This window comes from Colias philodice, chromosome 6, assembly GCF_061535455.1.
Source record: "Colias philodice isolate Cphi_HAF_F1 chromosome 6, ilColPhil1 Martin Lab GWU primary, whole genome shotgun sequence".
In the NCBI taxonomy this organism is placed as follows: domain Eukaryota; kingdom Metazoa; phylum Arthropoda; class Insecta; order Lepidoptera; family Pieridae; genus Colias; species Colias philodice.
In genome coordinates this window covers 627,186-646,889 of record NC_143091.1, presented here as the reverse complement: position 1 = coordinate 646,889, position 19,704 = coordinate 627,186, and the positions used below count along the sequence as shown (strand labels likewise).

Here is a 19,704-nt window from a genome sequence, read left to right as displayed (position 1 = left end):
TAAGTTGTATAATGTTAATTTTGTAACAGCGCCATCTATGAGATTTCGTAAAAATCAAATCAATTTAGATGTTAACACTACTGAATACACAGTTGGAAATTAATAATTTAAATATAATTATGTTATTCATTTAACTCTTTAGCCCATATCTTCCCTTCCCTATAAGGTATATTTCGTGTAAATAATAAATATACTACATTTTTTTAAAGTGAGGGTAGATGTTTATTATTTTAAGTAAAACTAGACACCATTATCTACAGTTAATCTAATATTGATTGCGTTCATTAGTTACAATTTTAAAAATCTTCGTATTTTATTTACCGCCCGCGGGTTCGTCCGCTTTGTCTAAAACCTAATAAATTATATACTAAAACCTTCCTCTTGAATCAGTCTATCTATTAAAAAAACCGCATCAAAATCCGTTGAGAAGTTTTAAAGATTTAAGCATACAAAGGGACATAGGGACAGAGAAAGCGACTTTTTTTATACTATGTAGTGATATTTATAAAGCAATAGAATGCCATAAAACCAAAAATATCAAATGCAATCTTCGTGTTTTGTGAACTTTCACCATCATGCGTTCCCACAAAAAGTAAGTTGTTACTTAAAGGTATTTATTATTTATAATGATAGCAATTCATGTTTTTTGTTGGTAGGTATTATATTACACTTTTAGAATGAAATAATAAAATGATGAATTCTTTTATTATTTTGAGGTGCATTGGGAACAGTAGTTTTTGATAAAATTTTATTTGTAAGTAGCTTTTTTTATAGATTTACAGTTAACTTTTGATTTTGTTATTTACAGATTCAATGCTCATAAAATTATATCGCCTTTGGAAGACGATTTCTGCTGATATTTTTACAACACCACTTGAAAATTGATGATTTGATGGTAGAGATAGTAGCAGCGAGGATTAAGACGTGAAAATTAGTAATCATCCGCTTCGTCAATTTTTGACTGAAGTTAATGTCCAACGTCCAATGGTTCAATCATTGGAAGTATCTCGGGAAATTTTGGAGGATATTTTTCAGGAAGGAGAGGAGGGGCAGCCAACCACATATCAAACGACTACGTTTTAGTACCGAAAAAAATGTTATTCCAAATGAAACGTAAATTTTGCACTCACAACTGTACAAGTAATGTTTTTATTTTGACTTTGCGGTTATCTGATTATAATATTTATCGTTATGGCTATCGAGGTACCGACCGTACTGGGATCAGAGTACATGATACAGTTCATCATCCAGGATTGCTAAGAGCATTTTAACACTGAAAAAGATGTTTTCTTTGAATCGTAGTTGCTTCATTTATTTATTTTTAATCATTTTACATAATATGTTTTATATTTTATAAATATAATATCATTTTCATTATTTAAGTAGATAAAATAAATTATGTAACGGTTTTATAAGAAAACACAGTATATTTATTAGGCGACGGTGATTTCTTTCAGGCAAAAGATATTCATCAGCTCAATAAAATTGAATAGTATGTTGTTAGTTATTCTTTAGATTCACAATTGTAATGAGCATTTCCGCAAGCAAGTTGTATCGTAGTTTAGATATATCATAGTTTTGACATATTAAAGTTCCAACAAAACCCTCAATTTTTTGAGCAGGGTTGAGCAAGATAATTTGAAAAATGTGCCGTGTGTATTATAGAAAAGGTTAGTTCGTTGGTAATTATTATTTCTTCTTCATTTACATGTTGTTAGTAAAAATAAACTTTGACTAACAGTCAAAGTATATTTTAACTAATACTACTTAATATCTATTATACCTACTTATGTTCAGTATTTATCTGTATTATTCATCATCATCAGCCCATATACGTTCCCACTGCTGGGACACGGGCCTCCTATGAGGGTACAGGCCATAATCCACCACGCTGGCCAAGTGCGTGTTGGCGGATGACACATGTCATCGAACTTTTTAATTCTTCGACATGTCGGTTTCCTCACGATGTTTTCCTTCACCGTTCGAGCAGTGGTGATGTTACAACATGCGCAGATAAATTGAAAATCAATTTATTTCCTGCGCGCTCGCCTGGTCTCGAACCCCGGACTTATCGATTCGAAGTCCGAGGTCTCACCACTGAGCCACCACTGCTTATCTGTATTATTATTGCTTGGTAATTAATATATTTTCATGTCGTATACCTAATTATAAACATAAGTTTGATGTGTAATTAGCTGGATTTATTTTTACACACTCACAGACTTATATTTTATGTTAAAAGAGTGTTAATAGTGTAAATCATGATATTTTTTCACAATTAATAATAATCCTTTTTTCTAATGGTGTTGGCATTAAATTAAACCGCGCTGTCGTTTCGTTCACAAAAAGTGATGTTATGAGGAGCATATTCGGTCCTCATATCATAAAAAATCTGTGCGAAAACAATAAACACGTGTGAGGCCCTCACGGCAGATCGGGGCGGTCTGACGCGAAGTGGGGACAGCGTTGTCACTGTATCGCTCTTGCCACGCTGTTCAACAGACTTATTCGATAGTTCAGTTTTGTGTTAAGACCGCTGTGACAACCAACCCGTGAGACAACCAAACCCGGTCTCCCTTACTATCCCGTGAGACCGAAACCTTCACTGAGAGGGTATGACGTCTCACAGCTGATCGCAAACGGCATATTGTACTATCCCGTGAGACCGAAACCCTCACTGAGAGGGAATTATGTCTCACTACTGATCACGACAGTCATATTTTATCTCGAGAATCTGAAACTTTACTCAATATGAAGACCGTTTGACAAATGATAGGGTGCATCATAATATTATTCGATCTCTTGAAGATGAACATGAGTATAAGCAATGACTAGAGTAGGGACGCGAATATTACAATTATATGAGACAAGAACGATTAATAAGTTTGTTTAATGAAAGATTAAGAATTGAAACTATTCCGTCTCTGGAAACGGACGAATAGCGAGAGGGCCGTCTTACTGCAGACAGATTTCGTCATAGTCTTAAATCTTAATGACTTGAGGTAAACAATCTACGAATTCGGTGGTGTGGTCTGACAAATATAAAAGTGGGTTTGCTTATAACCTCACAATTGATTACAGATCATCTTCTGTAAAGGCGTAGTATGTTCTTTTTGTAATGCTTTAAAGTGTAGTAAGGAGTCGGCTTTCATTTGAAGATACACCGGAACCTTTGAAATCACTACTTTTAGAGGAACATACTGTGCAATGTAAACTGTTATTAGACAATATTCGCTCTTAATAGTAGCGCGTTTCAAATGATCCTTTGGTGCTCAATAATTATCAGAAGGTCCGTTCATGCTTACTTTTAAGATACAAGGTCAAGTTTACCATTTGATAGGATCCCTTTTGCCTGTAGGCCAACCTAAGTTTGTTTAAATACCTATATTTTGTATTCGACTACAACGAATAGTAGAATTCAAGAAATCAATATTTCTCAAATTTAAAACTGAACTCATTTCACAATTTTAGAACAGGTTAATTCGTATGTATGCAGTTTTAAATCGACATTAGAAGCTTTTCCTCAAGATGGTGATATCGGCACTCAGGAACTCCCTGGACGTGTTATAACGCCCAGGCCACAGTATTACAAATTTTTACTAAAATAGAGCAACGAATGTATTTTCGCATAGCAACGGAGGGGAACTCGCGGGGGGTCAAGTGACGCGTCACGCGGGCCACTTACCACAAACATGCTTAGTTTGTGGTACCGAGCGCGAAAGAAAGTCATCGTGTTTTTAGTAAAGTTACTATGTTAACTAACGTAATTTAATACTTAAGTACATATTCTATAATGGTGTGCTCAAACTGTTAATCTACATTTAATTTAGATTATTATATTTTGATACTAAGTAATGTAAAATTTAAATCACATTCATTCATGTTTTCTTCAGATTTTAATATTTTCTTATCAGAGTGTTCAATTTTAATGTAAGTAGTTAAATTTTATGAGAGACAATAATTAAGAACATTCAAAAATAAAGTGTCACGTATTTTTTTTAAACGACGAATGACGAAAAACGACCTAATCGCGGACGAAGTCGCGGGCAACAGCTAGTATATAATATAACAAATCGTATAGGTACCTACGTATCGGAATACTTTTGTCTTCATTGTCGGAGCTGTAATAAAATAAAAGTTAAGTACTCTTGTTGTATGTTTCAATTAAAACTTTGCAACGGATTTTGTTGAGAGGTTTTTTTATAGTAGATACGCATACAAATAGTTCTTGAGGAGGGTACATAATTACATAGAGGGCGAAGCTGCGCGCGGAAAGCTAGTATTTATATAAATGTCCAAATAAAAAAATCCTTGAATGTAGTTTTCACAGATTTTTACATAACAAAATGTCCAAAAGATCGCTATCTAGCTTCCGGCAGCAATTGAAAAACATCTTATCGTTTGCAAGTTGCATTTCGGTCGTACGTCAAGATAACAGATTGGCAGGTCTATTTATATTTATGGGTTTTATCTGGCTTTAAACACGTGATTCTATAAAGAGTTAACCTGATGCTGTAGAAGTCAGATGCTTCTCCTGAGGCTGAATATGACTGATCGTCGAATTTTAAACACGTATGAAAAACACTTTTGGAAAGGAAAGAAGAAAAAAATATCTATGTTAATCTTGACATATAATTTAATAATAATTATGTGTCAAGTCACCAGTAATTAGCACCTGTGATTAGCACAATACGAACTTATATGATTGTATGTGCACAGATAATCTATACACTGCAACAGAATTCTCAATAAACCATCTAAATATAGGTACGGTTTCTCAAGTTTTTCCCCGTATTTTCTTATGGCAACTATTTTATATTTATGGGATGAGAGACGCTGCTTTCTATCAATCATTAGAGGGAAACGGAAACGTTGAAGACTCAAGTTTAACTTCCTTTTTGATGTTTCCTTTACTTTTTGTGATGTTGAGTTATGGCGGGAAAATAGGTTAGGTAATTATCATTGTGATTAGTGTACAGTTTACGTAGTAGCTGTGGTAGTAGGTGACTTTACTAATCTGTGGTAAGGTGCAGTGTACACTTTAATGATAATGTTTTGCGTTTTTTGATTGTGTTGTTGTAGTAAAGTATTAGTTATTCTGATTGGGTCTATGAAATCTATGAAATGAGAAATATGCATAAATGTATCAATAATTGAGATAGTAGAATAATTGAACATAACCATTAACCTTGTGTGTATATATGTTTGGTATCAGATAAAATACCAACGCATTAGGCCATTGCGCGACAGGCGTGTTGATCATTGATTGATTTATGGGAAGGTCATAAGAATTGTAAAAAAAATTAACAAAGAAAAACATCCTACAAATTTATCAGATAAATTAGAAATATGATGGATATTAAAAAAATAAACAAATCGATTAAAACAAGCAGTTAATATTATATCCTCTGTAAAATCTAAAATTCAATAAATCTTTGTATTTGATTGTATACCACACCCATCAGGCTGATATAATTGTATACTTTTATCTTTCTAACTTGAATGGATTTTTAACAATTTTATAACCATAGCAACCGCTAGGTCCTTTACACTTTTGCCGAAAATAATTGCTATTCTTTCTGCGGTATCTTTTATGTTTTAGTTTTCCCGTTAGTGTGTAAAATTAATTGCATCGATTAAGAACATTCCGTTGTAGGTTTTATCGGAAATCGTTCAAGATCATTTCATAATTAGAACTATTATAATGTCGTTATATAATATGCAATTTCTACACATTGTACCTATTAGTAGGGATCGAAAAGTTGTAGAAATATGTTTATTTTTAGACTTAGATATAAACAATAATATTCGAATAGTTGATATTTAAGAATGCTTATAATAATTATTTTTTAAACAAAATATACTATTGAAGAGAAGCAAATTGAAGATGAGGTGTGAACATAGTAAAAAACAATAAAGTAAAATAATTTATTTTGGTTAAGAAATCAAAAATACAATATTTTAAATTTAAAAATAATGACGAATGAAATTGTTATCAAAGCAACGAGGTACTAAATTAAACTACTTGATCAATTTCTTACTCTGTAAAAAAAGTTAAAATAGGTAGTTAAGTTAGTTTTAAGTTAAAATAGTTACATCGAAATATCGAATAATCAATTAGTTGATTAACAGTAGGTATACACAATGGTGACTAAAACGATTTCTTTTCACAAAGTTAATAAAAGTCGATTACAATCTACTTTTGTTATATTTCGTGATTCATATATTAATTCAAGTGTTATTGCGTACAATGTACATATTTATTCCATCATCATTGTTTATTACGTTTCGTAATACATTTATTTTGAAATGTTTTTGTTTTAACTAGAACAGTTCATTGTTGGTCTTATCTGGTTGATATTTTTAGGTATATCTTTACGGAGATACAATAGGGCTATGTAATTAGAAACGCAGTCTCAATTTTAAAGTCATATTGCAAAACTATGTTATAGCTCATAAAATATTGTAGTTTTTGTACTTTTGTACACGATCTAAAGGGATTAATCAAAAGGTTTTATTTATTAACTACCTTTCCGCCCCCGATTTCGCGCGTGTTTCTCATTAAATTATTAATAATTCTATTTATACAAATAGAATATGCATCCCGCAGGCTTAATGTTTGTACCTATTTTTGGATTTTCTGGGGATGGGCTACTTTTATCTATCGTCGATTATTCCATTGGGTATGCGCCTGGTAAAATGGTATTTGATAAAAGTTTCAAAGTTGAACTTTTTGACGTAGGCTTTCTTTCTGGAAACTTACCAACTCGGGGACTGTCTGAAGCTGTGCTCGAGCGAGAGGCATGACCGCAACAAACAAGCCTATTCGATTCATTCTCGATTCCATAATATCAGCTCACTTCTCGGCTTATTATCGTTCTCATTCGAGTCAGTGTCGCGCCGACTCTCAACGTGTGTACGTGTCTCGTCTCGCTCGATTATAAATGTCGTGTAAAACTGAATAAACGTTTTTAGTGTTTGAAAATTTATCGAATAACGAATCGCATGTTGTGATACAGTGCGTTCTGTTGGAATTTTTATAAATCCGCCATCGGCCGGAAGCATAACGATCAAAACAAAACTGTCATCTATGTTGTTTGAATGGTATCCGATAATTAGTTTGGTAAAAGTGAGTGTGTGTGCTGTGAACACTTTTAAAGCTTAATGTTTAAATCGGAACTCAATTAAGCTTTCGTGGACGTCTTCTCTCAGTTTAGAAACACAAATGTTGAAGTTGGTGAGTGGATTCTTATGCCGTATGCTGATTTCCTCAGTTAATGCGTCATCAAACTTGATATATTGTCGAGTTTTTATGTAGTTTTAATACATCGTCAATTGTAATTGAAAACGAACATGGTTTAACTATTTATTGATAATGTTAATAACATTTGATAAAGATAAGATAATCGTTCAAATTTCGTAATGCACACACGTTTATTATGTAGATTGTTGGCTTGTTCATATGTTTTTAATTGCTGTCAGAAATCAGAATTTGGTTTTAATGACAGTTACCAATTACCATGTCGCTATTGTCAATTAAGTTGGAAAGTAAAGCCGAAGGTGAACGAGAAACTAGGCAAAATTAAGAAACTATGAAAATTATACGATCATTTGAATTTGAGATTATGCGTAAACAAAAGAAGTGGCACCAGGCATAATTGAGTGCAACTTTCTTGGTTTTTGCAAGCATCAGTGCTCGTATAAGTTTTTTAAATTACTTCCATTGTTTTCAAGTTTCAAACAATGCTCCAGAGTATGGAAAGTGAATCGATAGAGTTTCGTTCATGTTGCGTTAAGTGATTTTACATGCATCATTGGATCGCAATTTTTTGCTCAAGGCATTCATTCTTATCTCACTTTTAATTGAGATTTCGTAGTTGTTTCTTATAGCTGTAACATTTCTTATAGATGAGATTAATATTTTATCGTATTGATATTGCAATGGGATGGCTGTGGAATAAGAATTAGTCTTATCCTTCTTCTGCCTTACTACGCCTTACGTCTTCTTCTACATTATTCATCTAAATAATAAATTGCTTCGTTCATCTCAATTTTTCTTCAAACACATTAGTGGATGATCCGAATCAACTGTCGTTTTTTGTAATTACCGCTCTCATAGTGGTTGACCTACAGAACTTGCATTGTCGACTGGAAGCTCAGAAAGGTTCGCATTTCGCATTGTTTCATTATATGAATTACGACCAAGACTAGGTACTTTGTCGGTAAATAATGTATCAATTTTGTTTCCTTGTGCTACTCGTTGTTTATCCTTGTCTAAAAAGTGTGATTCATTCGACATTTCCGAATATAGAGACACCAGAAATAAAAAGTCATTAGAAGCTGTTCTGTGCATTGGGGACAAAAAATATCTTCTAAACTTTTTTATAAAGTAAGTCAACTTACCTATTTCGGTTCTGGGTATTCTGAACCCTTGCGGTTGCTGTCATATGAACTGGTGATAAAAATAGATTTTTCATTTCCGACATGCTCATTTATAACAGCGATAAGGCTGCCTCTGAACATTGTTAACTTTAATTTACTTTTCGTTATGCGGTATAAATTATTCCCTCAGTCCGTACATTCTCATATACGAGAAGAGAAGAATTTGCTAATAAAATATTGTTAATTTTATTACCATTTTCTCCAAACTATGTCCAACGGCGCGGCGAGATGGCCGGTACCGTGCGTAGCTAAAAGCATAACATGCGTACACTTAAATAAAACTGACTGTCAAGCATATAAAAAATAACGAGTTACGCTTGCAGCTTTCTACAAATCTAGTTTCGACATAAAACGTTTTTAGCGATCATCGTTCAACTTTCATGATATAAATGCGCCTCGTAACAGTTGGACGACAATGCATTACGAGTTAAGATGCATGAAAAGAGCCACTTGGCGAAATAAACACGAAATTGCTGGCTTTCTTTCACTCGAGGATTTGTCCCACTTACCCATATATTATACGTTTATACCAACTTGCGTGTTTCTGCACATAATATCGCTACATTAATCATGACTTGATTTTCTCTTGGCATTTTGAAGATTGAACAATGTTTACTTTTTAATTTTATATCAAGCTTAAGATTTTAATCAATAAACTATCTTAAATTAATAGAATTTAAACTCAATAGGTACCTTTGGTTAAATTAAACTGTGCATAGCGCCAACAATTATGACGAAACTAACACATCTACTTCCAATAATTGTCAAAATGACAGCGCGGTAAATCCACAGGCATAGATTATCCAATCAGCCACTGTCACTCCAAAATGTCCATAAAAAGCAGCCTATTGCAAAAATTTAATATTTTCTAAAATTAAAATGGTTTTGTTCGTATAAACATGACGCCAATTGGATTACACTTGATCCTAGTCTTTACACGGTCACCTTGAACTTAGTAAACACTGCCTTGGTTAAATTGTTAACGCCATTATAATTTTAGTATCCATTGTTTTAAGTTCTACAATCGCTTATACGGATTGTGTTATATGGCTTCGCAATAATTATTAGTTTTATACACACATGTGAATTTACACCTTCATTATAAGTTAAAAGGTTCATTTTGCAATGTTTGTTGGTTAAGTGTTTAACACGTCTCGGTTTTTATTGAAACGAAGTTTTATGAATATTGTCGTAAAGTGCATAAACCAGTAAGATACGTACCTAGTGTTGAAAATTTTAAAATTAATCAATTTCTAGCATTGAAATTATATAAACAACATAGGTACAATACCATGGTAGTCAGTCAATTATTTATAAGCGATTTAATTATTTTGGGGGAATTATGGGGTAGCAAATGTCAGACCCCTATTGTTACAATCTTCCACCATATCGCCTCTCACCTGGGTCGTGGGAACACAAAACAGACAAATACCATTTTCCCCCAAAATAATGTTAATCCTGGCTTGCGTAACATCTCATCCATTATTGATTGTCATTTATTTACTCGTCTCATTCTTAGCAGACAAATATTAATATATCATTTGGTTACACAACTAGAAACGTCACAACATTTTTGTTAAGTCACCATTTAGATAATTTCACGATAAACTCATATGTAATATGTAAGTACATAGGTAATATTTATATGCATTTTTGTGATGTGGATGTGTGTAGGTAACTTATCTTATTGCTTGTTGAGTATTGAGATTTAACTGTGTATCACATGATTCGATTGTAGATAAGTTAAACCGGGTAATTTAAATATGTCGCAATTGCTATGAGTGTTCGATAATCCCGTTAATACCAATACTAAATGTAGGTATTTGTTTCATATTGGCAAATTTGAAATTACAGTTTTGAGTGGCCAATCAAATTGGACTCGGTTTTTTTCGAATAAAAATTTAAATTAAATTGGTAGGCATCGTAATTTTTTTGGATATTTCAGAATAATAGAAATGTAAATTAAATATTACGACTACATGCATTTAAAACATGCATGGTCACGTAGCGTTAATTTACTCTAAAGTAACTACATATTGAATTTCGAAATAGTAAAACATTTACAAGACATTTACGTAAAATAAAAGGAGAAAATGTTATCACAGATTAAACACAAAGCCAAGTCTCTTAGCAACAACGGATCTTGACATAAATAATGATAAATTATGTAATTTTCGTGTATATTGGAAATCACCTTTCTCCGTGTACGATGCTCGTTCCGGATGTAAAGGTATTCGCCAGAATGTCGGCGTCTGATGTCACTGTGAATCACAAATACGAGTTTTGTTTAAGATTAAAGTCTTATATCGTCATGTTTCTTGAAAATCCTTGGAGATGATGCTAAGGATTATATTTGCATTGATAAATCTTTGTCATTAAAATTTTTAATATGTAATAATATGAGTTTGACATTAGATATGTACATACAGTAGGTAGGTACTTATGGCTGGTTCACACTTTGATTAGTGCGAGTGCAGGTGATGAGTGCGAGTGCAGGTGTGTAGTGCGAGTAGTGTCCAATTGACTGCGAGTGCAGGTGATTAGTGCGAGTGCAGGTGTGTAGTGCGAGTAGTGTCCAATTGACTGCGAGTGCAGGTGATTAGTGCGAGTGCAGGCCCGCTGCGAGTGAGGGGGAAGGGAGGGCGCGCGGGACGTGGCTACTCGCAGTCCACTCGCAAAAAAATAGAACACGCTTCTATTCACTTTACTACACAGCCTACTAAACACTCGCACTAAACAGTCGCTGTCCACACGTAGTACTACTCATCACCTGCACTCGCACTAATCAAAGTGTGAACCAGCCATTAGAGGAAGGAAGGAAACAAGAATATATTTGTTTTAATGAATGAATAAGCTTTATTGTACACCAATTTGGACAATTTAAAAACTTAGCTACATGTAAACAACGTACAGAAGGCGGCCTTATCGCTGATAGCAATCTCTACCAGACAATCCAAAAGACAAGGAAAGTTTATTACTGAGTGGGGGTGGTGCATCTTAAATACAAGCAGTGATAAATATTAAATAATTACTATATGCATACATACAAACATAATAATTACATATAACTATACACATACCTACATACATACTTAAATATATTTTGCTATAGAACATTGTATTTTCGTAAAATACCTGAAAACAAACTGTATCTAAGTCGGCCATTCAAAAGTCTGACACTACATTTAAATCAGATCAGTGATATTTATACCAAATTAAGCCTATCCTGTTAGAGAGATAAGATAAAAATGTAAATAATAATCGAAGGGCGCCAAAATCTAATTATTTTATCTATACTAAAAAAAAATACGTTCACACATTTTATATGAAGAATCAACTGTTATCTACTATTTTAGAAATTCATGCTTGAGCTTCAGAAGAAGGCAAGAGGTAGAATGAATTGATGAATAATTAATTTAAAGTAGGTATTATCGTTTATTAACCGACTTCAAAAAAAAGGAGGAGGTTATCAATTCGGCCGGTATGTTTTTTTTTTATGTATGTACACCGATTACTCCGAGGTTTCTGAACCGATATTCTTTTTTTGTTCGATGCGGGTGCGAATTGGTCCCATAAAAATTTTATTCGGGTAGGCCCAGTAGTTTTTATTATAGAAGCATTTTTGTCTGTATTTGTAAATGTTGCAAGTGCAAGTTTGAAGTCGGTTGTTTTTAACGCAGTTATTTTATAGGATAAGTTAGCAACTTCTTATCAAAATCACTACATAGTATAAAACAAAGTCGCTTTCCCTGTCCCTATGTCCCTATGTCCCTATGTCCCTTTGTACGCTTAAATCTTTGAAACTACGCAACGGATTTTGATGCGGTTTTTTTTAATAGATAGAGTGATTCAAGAGGAAGGTTTATATGTATAATAACATCCATTAAATAGTGGAGAATTACTGTTATTTTTGAGGTTTCTAATGTGATGTCGTAAAAAAATTACATTTTTTCCGCTTACATTGCAAACGCAGGCTGAACCCTACGAGATTTATCAAAATAATGTACTAAGTATTATACACATTGAAAAGGTCTACAGAAAAGTCCGCGATGGTATATATGTCTATCTCTTATGGATAACCCACAATAACTTTTTTTTGTCATTTACTTTTTACGACAAATAATGGCTAATTTTTGATGCGATTTTAACCAATACAGCATTAATCCTTAACCAATTAAATACATTGAATACATTGTTCATTTAATATAGATCTATATGGCCCTTTACACCGTATGATTTAAGTGAATATTTTCGAAGATATTACAGATTTAAAAATTGCGGGACGTAGCGTTTGCGGCGGTCGCGGTACCGGCCGGCCGCCCGGCTATCTATTTTATACCCGTGCGGAGCCGGAGCGGGCCGCTATGTTTTTACTTTTTATATACAATGTTCACAGTTTTTCTGTAGTGTATTTAGTATCAGCATTGCACCCGTGCGAAGCCGGGGCGGGTCGCTAGTTAATAATATTATGAACCTACGTTAGACGCGTCTGAGCTGTCACGTAATAATGACTATTCAAGGCAACTTGTTATTTAAAATACATAATGATAAATTGTATATTTTATAATTTTAATAGTAGTTACAAGAAACATGCATAGATAAGATAACAAAATTAGGTGTCATTATCATATAACAGAAAGATTTTTAATAACGATAGGTATGTTTTTAGTTCACGACTAGGTATAATGTTGCTACAAAGAAAATTAGGTTTATTTTTAATCTGTATGACACAGATTAAAAATAATTTGGATTATAATGCAATCACTGGATATTTAGTGCATTTTATCATCAGCCTGTACATCAAATGTGATAAGATATAGTGCGCCTGTGTACATAGAGGTGACAAAAACATAACATGGTTTCATACTTGAAACAAACATTTCAAAATTTAGGAATTTGATAAGATTTGGTAACGGTTGTTCTTGGTGTTGCCAGAAAGTACATATCCCATCAAAAACATCCTGTAAAAAACCCAAGTCTCGCAGCTCAGTCTTTCTACCGTCAAAAGTTGTGAGATCCATGTAATACCAAGTCGGTTAATCTATTTAGTGTCTACTTGAAGGACCTTCTGTCTTAAGTTATTACATAAGTTATTATCATGCCAATATTAAAAATATTTAACGTTTTAAACAAATAGATCGACTTGGACATCGCTTGATTTGATTATTAGTATGTATCACACTACACAGCACGACGGGCCAGCGACCAACAGGAACGAGAGTTTCAATCGCGTGAGGCGCGAGAGACAGAATCTAATATAATATTGTAATATTCATTTTGTTTTCATGCGATGTCCAAGTCGATCTATTTGTTTAAAACGTTAAATATTTTTAATATTGGCATGATAATAACTTATGTAATAACTTAAGACAGAAGGTCCTTCAAGTAGACACTAAATAGATTAACCGACTTGGTATTACATGGATCTCACAACTTTTGACGGTAGAAAGACTGAGCTGCGAGACTTGGGTTTTTTACAGGATGTTTTTGATGGGATCTCACTTCTTTTTGTAGAGCCTTTCTTTTTGATACCACCACCAACCACCAACTGCATAAATAACTTTGTAATCCCATATATTTATATGGGATTACAAAGTTATTGATGCAGTTGGTGTATTTGGAAAACTGGACCGAAATTACAAAATATTTAAGTTTTCCCATGATTAAGACACTAAACTCTATATGTATTCCAAATATGAAGCTTCTAAGTCTGCTAGAAGTGCCTTGGACTTTTGATGATCGGTGAGTCAGTGAGTGACAAAATTAAGAAACTTTAACAAGTTGTCATTCTTAAACTACTGGTTCAAATTGACTGAAATTTTAAATATTCCGTGTTTATACAATGCCGGATTAGTTACTGAAGATTCAGGTTTCTTGCTTTATCCACAACCGAATTATAGGGGGTCGAAAAAGGCCCGAATTGCTTCGAGAAAAGGATGGTACGGCCGTGCCGCTTTTTTTTTGCTCGACTTGGCGGGGGCACTGCCGTGCCCCCAGATATAAATTTATCTTGTTTACATAAAGTATGACGTTAATTAGTTTTATTATACATACAGACAGACAGACAGGCTGTTAATTCAAGGATTCGATGAAAAGTTTTTCCACTTATTTGTTACTTTTTTATTAGGATCGATATTATTTAGATTTTTGTTGTTATTCTTATATGATTTAATAAAAAATGAAATATTTCTATCGTTTAAAATGTGTAGGTAGTTAATTATAAATGTTTAAGAATAATTAATTTAAAGATATTAAATTTTTTAATTTATTTTGCAATGATATTGTTAATTCTAATTTCGTAAGTAAGTATTGCACAAAGTCTAATAAAATAAATTATATAAAATAAATTATATATTTATTTGCAAAATTGTAATTTACCTTTCAGGGTAATGCATTTGAAATGAACACATACTTAGGTATTTTACTAATTATATATAAATACATTTAAACAGCTGACGCTAAATTTAAAAAGGCATTTTTAATTTCAACAACAAATGATAGACCACGGCACCTGTTTCATATGCACAAGCAAAAAAAAATTTCCCACCTTGTCAGGTAAAGGTCGACCCTTTTTATCCTTTTCTATAGCAGGTGGGCAAGATGGGATAAAACGCTGCCTATAATTCTTGCATACATTACCATCTTTGAATGTGAAGTGTGTCAATGTATTGAACATTAGCAGTAATGTACTAAAAACATGCGTTTGTCTCAAAATAAATTCCACTAGGCTTCTGTTTGTACTATTCTAGACGTGGAAAAGGTCAGTAAACAGGCTTGTGTTTATTTTGAATTGTTTATGCGTGCGTGTTGGGAACACGTTGGAAACGAAATATTATCAAACTAAAGGCTTCACGCACTTATTAAAAGTTGAAATAATAATAAATTCTTTCTTATCGGTTGTTTTGATTATTTTAATTTTTAAATTACGTACCACCCGATTTACCCAAGGACTTAAGTAAAGCATAAATATATAATATGTACATACCTATCTCAAAATATTTCAGAATTTAATTAGAACTGAATTTAAGTACATAGTTCAAAACTACGGAAATCCATTCCATTTTCCATTACTCAATGAGAAACTAAGGTTTTTTTAGGTTAGGTTTAAGTGAGTAACTTAGTGAAAACAAAAAATAATTTGGAAAATCCAAAAGTGCACGCCTCATAATTTTTTTTTAATAAATATTTATTAATTATTATTTTTGTTTATTTAATAACAAAAATTTGTTTATTTAATAATAACAATTGTCTGGAAGAAATCGCTCTAAGCGATAAGACCGCCAATTGTACTTAGTGTAAGTTATATTTAAGTGTTTTAAGTGTTTAAGTGGTTCTTGCTTTGTTATCTTTAAGTGCAATAAAGTATTTATAAATAAATAAATAAATAAACAATTAAACCACATCGAATCAGACCCTGAAAAATGAAAGGGTTCTATTCCTGAGCATACTCAAGCGTAAGAGAAAAAAAAAGACTCGATTAGTAAAGTATTTCGGTCGCTATCGTGTTAACAAGAAAAAGGATCCGCACATACAGACACACGGACGTCCAAGACAGAACTTTTTTAAACTGTTTTTTAACTAGTTTAAATAACAAAAATGACATCAAAAATATCATGAACGTTAAAAATAGTGTTTTTTCTTAATATGTGTGTGTATGTATTATCTTACAAGTGCAATGTATGATACATAAAGACATTTTATGTTTGAAAAATCAAATACAAAATCACTCCTCTATCAGAAGCCGAATAATAAAAAATAAATTATAGTCTTGCGTAACTTTAGAACACTTATTAATTACTTGTCTAATTATGAAGAATGAATAATGACACAAGTGTGAATCTGGCTAATTAAGCGAAGTTAAAATATAATTAGTATTTTGTTTAACGCGGTTACAAAATCAGAAGCTGTTATTTTTTGTTTATGTGTCTGCTTTCTCCCCCACGCTGAGGTCGTTAAGGCCAATTTTCTACTTCAAAATGTCATCTTTTATTTATGAACTGTATGTGAAATTGCCTGATTGTTTCTGAGTATAAGCCCAATGACAAATACTAATTACTTTTGAGTATAGGTAGAATAATGATAAGTCAATCGAATTGTAATTTACAATGTTAATTGGAGTGGTTCTTGTAAAATAGCCTTGGTTCTGAGAAAAGTTGAGTTTTGTGACGTATTATGATTCCAAATCGCTTCAAAACGACGTCTAGTTCAATACATAAATTTAGCAGTATATGATACCTTGTAAATATGATTTGTTTAAAACACTGTATGAAACATAAATTATTGCTAATTTAATAAAATTAAGCTGAATAAATATGTATTGCATTGTTAATAAATTTTAATTAATCTTAAACGTTAAAAACAGTTAACCATTTACAAGATCTCCGTGTAAACACTAATTCATTACAACAGAATCATAAATTAGTCTGAAAATTACAATTTCTCGCGAAATATTAGCCTCAGGAAATACGGAAACAGGTGTAGATAGTTGAGATAACTCATATTACACGGTATTACATAAGCTTATCATCTTACAAATCAGTTATGAATATGAATACGTTTATATAACTATCGTAGTAAGTAATTGATGTACTTTCCTTTTTGTGCCTAGTACATTTTTTTTTTTTTTTTTTTTTTTTTATATTAGAGCGGGCAACGGAGCAGGTGGGTCACCTAGTGAGGTAATCACCACCGCCCATGAGCACTCACAAAGTTACCTTTGTGAGGCTGTTGCCGACTGTCGTAGGTAGGTATAGGCTCTCCTTTTAAATAAATTCATGTCATACATGTGCGGGAATACTGAACGGGGTAGACTGTTCCACAGGGTGGTGGTACGTGGAAAAAAATTTCGCGAGAAGCGTACGGTACTCGTTTGCCAGCGATCCAAATGATGTGCATGGAACTTGGCTTTGTGGCGGGCGGTGCGATGATGAAATTCCGCAGCAGGTATGAGCTCAAATAGCTCATCTGAACACTCCCCATGGTATATGCGATAGAAGACACACAGTGAGGCAATGTCCCTTCGCAAAGCAAGAGGGTCAAGCCGATCGCTAAGTTTTGGGTCGCCAATCATTCTAACTGCTCTACGTTGTACGCGATCAAGTGGAAGGAGTTGGTAAAACGGGGCTCCAGCCCAGAGATGTGAGCAGTACTCCATGTGTGGCCGTATCTGAGCTTTATAAAGTAAAAGAAGGTGGTCAGGCCTGAAGTACTGCTTCGCTCTATTAAGGACGCCCAGTTTTTTAGAAGCTAGAGAAGCTTTACCTTCCAAATGATCGCGAAACTGAACATCGTTAGAAACATTGACGCCAAGAATTGCGATGCTAGGCTTGACGCTGAGGGGAGTGTTCATAAAGAGGGGAGCTGATTCAAATGGCTTTTTTTTGGCCGTAAATGCACATAGTTGCGTCTTAGCGGGGTTAAACTCGACCAGGTTTTGACGTCCCCACTCTGAAACTTCTCCCAAAAGAGTTTCAATTTTCAACGCCAGACTGTTTCTGCACTCATCGACATTTTCTTGCGAGAAGTTAGCATGGCCAGTGTAAAAAGCGTCTCCAGTACTATCATCTGCATAGCAATGAATGTTACTAATTTGTAACATGTCATTGATATGCAGAAGGAATAGTGTGGGTGAAAGAACACAGCCTTGGGGTACGCCAGCGTTAACAGGCATAAGATCCGAGCTCGATCCGTCGACCAAGACCCGAATATTTCGTGCCACAAGAAAGCTGGCTATCCATGTGTGTAACTTCTCGGGGAGTCCATATGATGTAAGCTTCGAAAGAAGAGCCCGGTGCCACACCCGATCAAAGGCTTTTGCGACATCAAGACTAACGGCTAGTGCCTCCCCTTTACTCTCAATAGCCGCGGCCCATCGGTGAGTTAGAAAGGCCAAGAGATCACCAGCTGATCGTCCATGGCGAAAGCCATACTGATGGTCACTGATCAGCTGGTTCTCCTCTAGGTAACCTAAGAGCTGACGGTTGATTATGCTTTCCATGACTTTTGAGAGCAAAGAGGTAATAGCAATGGGCCTGTAGTTAGAGGGGTCCGATTGATCGCCTTTCTTAGGGATCGGGTGCACTGCGGCGGTTTTCCACGAAGCAGGGGCAATGCCGACATCATAAGAGTGTTGAAACAAGTGTGCAAAAACGGGAGCCAATTCTGGAGCACACGTTCTTAAGACAATTGCAGGGATACCATCAGGGCCACTCGCTTTATGGATGTCGAGAGAGAAAAGTACCTTTCGCACTTTACTTTGTGTAAAGCGCACCTCGGTCATAGAGTACTGGCACCGCGAGATAGTAGGCGGTACCTTTCCCCCATCGTCCAAGGTGGAATTGGAAGCGAAGAGAGTGCCCAATAGGTCGGCTTTCTCTTTGGGCGAGTGTGCCAAGGTGTCATCTTCCCGGCGCAAAGGTGGGAACGTCGGCTGACAAAAGTTTCCTTGGGCGGCTTTAGCAAGCGACCAGAAAGCTCGGCTACCGGAGGGGTAGCGTGTCAGTTTCTTGCCAATGCCGCTTATAAATTCGGACTTTGCTATGCTTATTTTCCTTTTGTAGTGTCTGGAGGCAAAGTTATATTGTTTTTTAAGAGCACTGATATTCGGATCCTGTTTTAATAATGCGTCTGCCCAGTTACGGAAACATTCCTGCTTCTGGCGAAATGCCACTTTGCAAAGATGACCGTACCAAGGCTGAGACTTGCCGCCGATGGGAACTACAGAACTCGGTATGAAAAGTTCCATTCCCTGCAGTATTACATCCGCGACAGAGTCAGCATAAGCACTAGGATCATGTGCAAAACAAACTTGCCTCCAGGGGTAGGATGAAAAGAACTCCCGCATCCCATCCCAATCAGCCGCTTTGTAGTGCCAAACGCGACGGCAGCCACTTGATCGGGGCCGCCTTGAGCGCAAGATTGGCACCACACTGCGAATCAGGCAATGGTCGGATGTGCCTAGAGGGGCGACTGTGTCGACCCGATAGTTATCCGGATGGGAGGTGAGCAGGAGGTCTAGCATGGAAGGAGTATGGTCCACGATATCAGGCAGCCGCGTGATCGAGGCCACCAGTTGTTTTAGACCATTAGCCAATGCAAAGTCGTAAACAGATCTCCCCGCATGGTCAGTAAGTCGTGACCCTAACCATTGAGTATGGTGGGCATTAAAATCGCCTAAGACGATGATTTCAGCAGAGGGGATCTGTTCGAGTACGTCGTCAGCTGTGATTTGAAGGTGCTCCATAAGCCGATCGGTTTCAGCAT

At 34.8% G+C, this 19,704-nt stretch overlaps 1 protein-coding gene across 2 annotated transcripts in view; it reads left to right on the top strand.

Moving 5' to 3' along the window:
- The window catches only part of conu (Rho GTPase-activating protein conundrum), a 76,722-nt gene that overhangs the window by 4,927 nt on the left and 52,091 nt on the right, over window positions 1-19,704 (top strand). Inside the window, exon 1 of one of the 2 annotated variants that reach the window (XM_089696000.1) lies at window positions 6,876-7,237. The exons of the other annotated variant lie outside the window; for it this stretch is intronic. Within the exon in view, the coding sequence (XP_089552126.1) occupies window positions 7,226-7,237 (12 nt within the window). The 5' untranslated portion in view covers window positions 6,876-7,225. Of the gene's footprint in view, window positions 1-6,875; window positions 7,238-19,704 lie in introns of those variants that run through there. 2 annotated transcript variants of the gene reach the window in all.